Below are 7,176 nucleotides of genomic sequence, written 5' to 3'. Positions count from 1 at the left end.
TCTCCTCCTGTTTGGCTTCCCTGCTCACTCAGGAGCAAGACATTCTCTGCTCCCCAGGGCAGCTGACAGCTTTGACTGGGCACAGGACAAAGGCATAAAAAACACCCCACCACAACCCAATACATACAATGTAATGAGGGCCCAATTCTGGGCCACTCTCTCTCCCTCCATGGGCCCAGGACAAGTGGCCTGTTTGCCCTTCTCCTCCTCCTGTTTGGCTTCCCTGCTCACTCAGGAGCGATTCTGCATTTTTCTCCTCCCCTTCCCCTTCCCCTTCCCCTTAGGGAAAAGGTGCACGCCGTGAGTCGACTCGAGTCGACGCGTCTGGCACTCGGTGGCATTAATCTGATAATTATAGAAGCATGATTCATGAGGGCAATATGACTCAACGTTAATTAAATCTAATTGAAGCGTCCACTGTGGCACTCCTGGAGGATTAATTACCCTGACCGTAGTGGCTGTGGCGGCGGTGGTGGCGGAAGCACATCAAAGGGCCTTTATTTCTTTACGTTCTGTCCTCGTAACCAGCCACGGCCCCGCTGCAGTGCAGTCAAACAAGATTAATGACAAACGTGAGACTCTGTGCCCTAACATTTGCACTGCTGCCGAAAGAGCAACTTTGCCATTCTTTTTTCCCGTTTTTTCTTCCCTTCTTCCACGATGACACGAGCACACGTGAGTGGAGGCTTGAGTGGTGTGTGTATGTGTGTTTTGGGCGGTGGTGTTTGGGGCAAGAGACGAGACAGTTTCACATTCTTCCAACACTTTTCTGTGAGAAAGTGAAAACACTACTCTTGAGGTGCTGGGCTTCACACGCACGTGTGCGTGTGCACACACACACATACACCACACACACTCAGGGCTACTCCGCCGTTGACTGTTCTTTGCCTTTGGCTGGTATCGTAGACAGACCAGGACACTCTTGCCAGTTACCAGGGTGGGTGGAGTCACCCCCCCAAAAAAACACCATCAATCACCTGTGTGTGTGTGACAGAACAATAGGCCCAGGCAACCTCACCTCACCACATCAAAGGCCTGCTATGCATGCAGACAATGGCCGCTCTACGCTTGCCATGCCATGCCTTGCACTTGCATATCGCTACTTCAATGGGATCAACCGTTTGTTTTCTCCACCCCATTTGACCAGCACAATGACACATATGTGATTATGACATCAGTTCTCACTCTTATGTCACAAATGTTCTCAGGGATTTTAACCCTAAGTTCTCTTTACAAAGGCTATTGGATGTTTCTTTAGAACCTTTACATCACTATGACTTAAATATTCTTTACCAACACATTGCAACCTCTTCGTTTGGCATTCTGACTGTAACAAAGTTTCAAAAATAATGTTTGTATCTTTAAGACATCTAATATTGTCTTGTTCAGACAATGTCTGTACAGGCCTGTAACTCACTCCGTCACAAGTGTGACAACATTTGGCCTCGGGTGACAATCGAGCTTCTGGGAAAGCAAAAGTAGAGGAGGAAAGTAGATCAATATTGCTCTTCCTGGCATGGCAAAAGGTCTCCAGAGGAAGACACAGAGATAAGGGACGGCTTATGACTCCATGGGCCCCTGGGCCAGACAACAAGAAAGGCCCCCTTTAATGGCTGCTGCTAGCGTACAAAACGATTCAGGCTTTTAGGCCAGATGTGAGAGTCTATGCTGTTGGGGGTATAGGTGGTAGTCCTTTTGAAAAAAAAAAAGAAAATCCAGTTGTTAAAAGTGCAATCTTAACTCAATATGAGAATGGAAATACAGAGGCTTGAGCTTCAGGGCCCTCTTGACTCTTGGGCCCCTGTACCAGTGCCCGATAGGCCTGTGCAGTAATCTGCCCTTTCCAGAGATGACAGAGATGTAGTGCTCACCGCTAAGTTTGCATCGGAATCCACTGTAAAGGCGAAGGTTGCTAACCTTAATAACCTTGTGTTAGAAGAGCTATAATATTGACGACTTCTATTTTTCTCCCTTGATACTGTGACTATTGGTAATCAATGGCAGTTTATTCCTCGCTTAAGCGATTTTACACACACAGCTATAGTCACAGGACCCTTGATACAGTACATAAGCCGCAGCATAATGAGCATTTGGAACAAACACACAAGAAAGGCAACATTTAAATATAATCACGTCATTTATTTAACAAAATAAGACCTCCCAGTTTAAAATGGATAGCACTGCCATCATTTGTTTTCTTTTTGTTTTTTCTTCAAGTCTCTTTGCTACCCGAGGCTGCTCACTCAAACACATTACAAAAAATATTACATCTCCTTTACAGATTATTCATCAGCTGTACAAATAAAAAATATCAAGCGTCATCAAAGAGCAGGAGGCGAGAGTTTGACATGCACATTCATCCTGAACTGAAAAGACCCATGAAAGGAAAAAAAGCAAAGAACGTAAAAAGACATGAAAAGAAAGAAAGCTTACGTAGCAGAATAAAAGAAGGAAAAAAAGGAAAATGCTTCGTTGTGTTTCCTTGTAGATGGGTTTAACTGTGGTCTTTCCATCGCCATGAACTATAAACCTTGTTTATTTTTATTTTTTTAGATTAAGTCAGTATGTGTTGTCATAATTACAATCATCGTATAAGAATTATTATTAAGAACAAACTTAAATTTTTGGAATATAAACATGAAAAGCAAGAAGCGCTCTGTAGAAAATAAATACAACTGTTAAGTCCACGGGTGGCATATTTCTGTAGTAATCTTTGAAAGCTCTGGCCTGCCTGCCTGCATTGTCTCTGCTACAGCCAGGGCCCTAAAGCGTGCATGCATCCAGCGGCTCTGCTAACAAGAGAGACATTTTCTCAGCATCACAAGCACGTTTCACAATCAACACGATCTTTCTTTCCCAAGTCTGGAAAAACACTTTCGCATAGGACGCCCTCAACCCCCCCCCATACCCGCTTGGGTATCTGTCTGGCAGTCTCTGGCAGTACATGGACACGCTATCGCTACCAGCTCCTCCAGTGACTTTGCGTAGTGTAGTGTGCCCAGTCAGTCTGTTGGCATGCAGTCATGCCCAATTTCCTCACCCCATCCTCTCTTTTCAGCAAGCCGATGGGATGTATACTTGCATGTGGGCACAACATCACTGTAGCTCCATGCCGGCTACCTTCCTTGATTTACGCTTGTGAGTGACCGTGACTTCACTTCGCGTCACGTCTCCTCGTTTCACTGGTAGCCCAGGGCGGACGCAGATCCCAGCCTCTGCCCGTAGAGGGCGTAGTGCGAGTAGTACGGGGCGCCGGCCTGCAGCGAGTGCATAGGCAGGGTGTGTGCGGCGGCGGCGGGCAGGGGCACCTTGCCGTAGGGGTGGTAGCGCGCCAGGCCCAGGCTGGGCGGCGCCCGCAGTGAGAAGGAGCTGGGCATGGAGGACGGGCTGCTCTGGGGGAGGTGGAGGTGGCACGCGGCGGCTGCAGCAGCGGCGGCTGCAGCCGCGGACGAACCGGGGTACGCGGAGGAGAGCAGCTTGGCCTGGCTGTCCAGAGAGGAGGCGGCTGCAGCGGCGGCGGCCGCCGAGGGCAGAGAGGTGGTGTGCGTGCGCAGGTGCGCCAGCAGCTCCTCGGAGGTTCCGAAGCGCTTGTCGCACGGCCCCACGCCGGCCGACACCCAGTTGCACGCGTGCGGCAGGGGGTCGTTGGGCAGCACGAAGCCGTAGGTGTAGAGCGGGTGCGAGAGGGTCGTCGGTGTCATGCTGGAGGTCAGCGCGCCGGCGTGGAGCGAGTGCAAGGGGTGGCCCGGGTACACCAGGGGGAAGCCGGGCTTGAGTGCCGAGGAGGAGGACGTGGGGTCGTGGATGCAGGTTGTGTTGCAGCCACTACCCCCTCCCAGGTGATGGGCGCCCGGGTAGCTCAGGCAGTACGGGTCCCTACATAGGCCCTGCATAAAGGAAGGAGGCGAGGCCCCCGTCAGAGGGCTGGAGCTCGGGTGCTTGCCCGGCACCCCCGCGAGACTGGACGTCTTGGTGGGGTCCAACGTGGGCATGTAGCCGGAAGGGTATCCGGCATACGCTCCGACGATGGAGCCGTGGTAGCCCATGCCGGAGGAGGGCAGGGGGAAGACGGAGTGTCCGGATTTGAAAGGGGAGATGGGGGTGATGTGTCCGTGCCCCAGGCTGCTACCGCCACCACCTGGCTGGGAGGACTGGGAGTCGGACTTGCTGTCGTGGTGCGGGTGCGGGCTGCCCACGGAGCTGCCCGTGCTGGAGTTGACGCTGGCTCTGCCGTGGCTGGAGTTGGCCAGCTGAACTGCGTCATGATTTGTGGACTTGCTGCTCTCGCGTTCCGCCTCCGTCTTCTTGCTGCTCGCGCTGTCAGAGTTCGTGGAGTCGGCGCCTTTGTGGTCGCCGTTCAGCATGTGTGAGTGTCCGATGGATGTCTGGGAGGAGGGGGACTGTGTCTGTCTGTGTGACGACAGCGCGCCGTGCGTCTGTGGCGGTGACCCCGAGTTGACCCTAGAGTTCGGGGAGACAGAGTGAGGGGGGAACGAGGAGCAGCCAGTACTGTTGCTGCTGTTGTTGTTGCTGTGGGGGACCCGGAAGCCAACTTTGTCACTGCCCCCACTGTTGTTGCTGCTAGAGTTACTAGTGGAGCTCACGCCATCCCTCCTGCACTCTGTCGACCCCACCTTTGCGTACGGCTTGAAGCTGGACTTGTCCTCCAGGACAGGCCGGTGTTCGCCCAGCTTCAGGCTGGAGGAAGAGGAACGAGAACTGGGCTCTTTGTCGGAGTGTCCCCCCGAGGAGATGGAGCCCAGCTTGGAGTTGGGTGGAGGGTCGGGCTTGCCTATCTGGGAGCACGTCTGAGCCAACAGGGCCAAGGGACTCTTCTTGGCATCCAACTGTAAACAAAATCACGCAATTAGCACAATAATTAATATGTGTATACACAATGTCTCTCAATATAACTTTCTGTGTTGTGTCATTTTTTGGGGGTAAAAGGCTCGACAATATCATGCCATAATGGCAGTGGTGATGCACAGCACTTCAGCGTTTTATGAGCAACTAAAATACATCTATGGAATCTCAATTTAAAATAAATTTGTTTGACCACGACATAAGTTTTTATTCAGCAAATGGCATCGACAGTGAATATGTGTCATGAACTTACTGATCATAGAGTATGCCTAATTTTGTTTTAACGTTTAAAATGTTTTCCGGTTTGTGCGTAATTGTCACGCGTAAATCAGAGTAAGATAAGGTGTGCTTTGCCCGACTCATTTCTAAATTATTGGGTTGACTACGATATTTCACGCAAGCAAAAAAAATTATGAAGACAATTTTGGAAAGTAGGCCTACTGCATGATTTGACGTGGGGAAGAAGAGTATCTTTACTAGAGTTAATATATTTCCCTCCCCTTGGCCGTGGGTAAGAAAAAAAACTATTTGGGCATTCCGTCATGTAGACAAAAATGGCGACATGATTTAGAATCAATATCGTAACTTGACTGTCCAGTAACGATTGGACACAAGGTATGGTAGGTTACAAGCTTTTCAAATCTTAAAACACCACTTTTTCTCGTCGTGTTTCATGGTGATGTACAAGTTCTCGTAGAGATTGGGCGCCCAAACAAACCTCGGCAAAATAGCAGTAATTTGACGCGCGTCCTTTCCATCTCTGACATTTGTAACCACACGGACATTCATTTAAGAAAACAACGTAAGATGGAAATAACACAATCCTGGTAATTGCTATGATTCACGGGGGACGTGGTTACGGTGCTGTCACAGGCTATATTTTACATTAGAACAGCGCAGGCTACAACTCCCCAACTGTGCGCACTGCGAACCGTGTCACGGTAACACCTACTGGAAATCGTACCTCTATGCTAACCGCAGCAGAAGTCAGGGGCTGGAGGTATTCCGGATGAAGCAAGTGGCTGTGTGCGGTCAACATCTTGAGAATACGGATAGGCAATCGCTTTGCTTGGCGAATAGGATCCAAAGGCGTTAATGTAGAGACAAGAGTGCTTTGTATTCCAACACTTTTGGGAGAATTACAGCTATCTTCACAATCATAAATTGTTGGGTCTGGCGTCAGATGGCGTACACAGTGCGTCTTAGATCCAGTGAGAAAATCTTTCATTTGGAGCGCAACGCAGTTGAGGTTGGAGCAGGGCGGCAGAAGATGACTCAGAATTCTCCCATTTCCCTGGTCGAGATTCCTATTAGTTTCATGTTGTTCACAAACTCTATTGATATGTCGCACTCTTGCTGTTACTTTTTAGTTTATAATCCAAGTCGAAGGTCCATATGGCTGCTTCCACCAGTATCGGTTTCCCGCTAAAGGAAATCACCAAAAAGAATTATTCCATCAACGGGCATAGTTCCGTTCCGCACTCCAACGGGATTCCAAAGGAAACTCTTCACCCGACTCACAAAACAGAAAATTGTGTTGATTTTGAAAGTTGCTATTCATTTACATATTCTGCCAATGCTGTAATTACAATACAGTAATAACTAGTCTATTCGACTGCGAGGGAAATCCTTAAATGAAAACCGAGCGAAAGAGAGCAAACGACGACTCTCGCTTCACACGCACTCTCGGCACGCGTTTCCCTCTCTACAATGTACACTTCAAGTGCACAAAATGAGAAGAGGACCTTCAAAGTAAACGAGCCGCCGTCCAATGGTCGCTCCCCGCATCCGTAATGAGAGGGTAGGTGCCGCTCTGCCGAAGGCGGGGCCACCTTGTCTCGTTCCCCCATATATCCATTGTCGCGCGGCTATTCATTATGCCACGCAAGTGACAACACCATTCCTCAAAACGCAGTCATGTAACAATTTAAATCAGTTTGTCCTTGGTGTAAGAAGCCCTGAAAACCTACCTTCAGAGACCACCACCTTCCAACCTTTTTACATTGTCTTGTGACCGTGCGCTGCTGTAGTCCACCATCTTGACAGATAGAGGGCGCTTAAAGCGAACAACTGCTTACTGCTGCTGCATATCTCAAGAGTAGAGCTAGAGCAGGCCTTTTTTGCATTAACGTCATGCCCTCACTTGACCAGTGAGAGGGAACGGTCATTAATTTCAAACAGTCAGTCAATGGGGGACTGTCAAGCCCAATATTTTCCAATTCAGAATGCCGACTAAATTTTATCACCATCCGTGTTGTGTAAAGCTAATTAAATACATCTGTAAAAAGGGCCTGTGTCCTAGGCTGAACCTCC

The 7,176-nt window shown here is 49.4% G+C and overlaps 1 protein-coding gene across 1 annotated transcript; it reads right to left on the bottom strand.

The window, feature by feature from the left end:
• Window positions 1-2,130: 2,130 nt before the first annotated feature.
• LOC134458965 (zinc finger protein 703-like) lies at window positions 2,131-6,622 on the bottom strand. Its single transcript, XM_063211330.1, has 2 exons — window positions 5,828-6,622; window positions 2,131-4,847 (listed from the first exon to the last, which is right to left on the bottom strand). Exons 1-2 carry the CDS (start codon window positions 6,089-6,091, stop codon window positions 3,180-3,182), a joined length of 1,932 nt encoding a protein of 643 aa, XP_063067400.1. The 5' UTR covers window positions 6,092-6,622; the 3' UTR covers window positions 2,131-3,179.
• Window positions 6,623-7,176: the final 554 nt, after the last annotated feature.

This window comes from Engraulis encrasicolus, chromosome 11, assembly GCF_034702125.1.
Source record: "Engraulis encrasicolus isolate BLACKSEA-1 chromosome 11, IST_EnEncr_1.0, whole genome shotgun sequence".
NCBI classification, from domain to species: Eukaryota; Metazoa; Chordata; class Actinopteri; order Clupeiformes; family Engraulidae; genus Engraulis; species Engraulis encrasicolus.
This window is presented reverse-complemented; position numbering and strand designations above follow the sequence as displayed.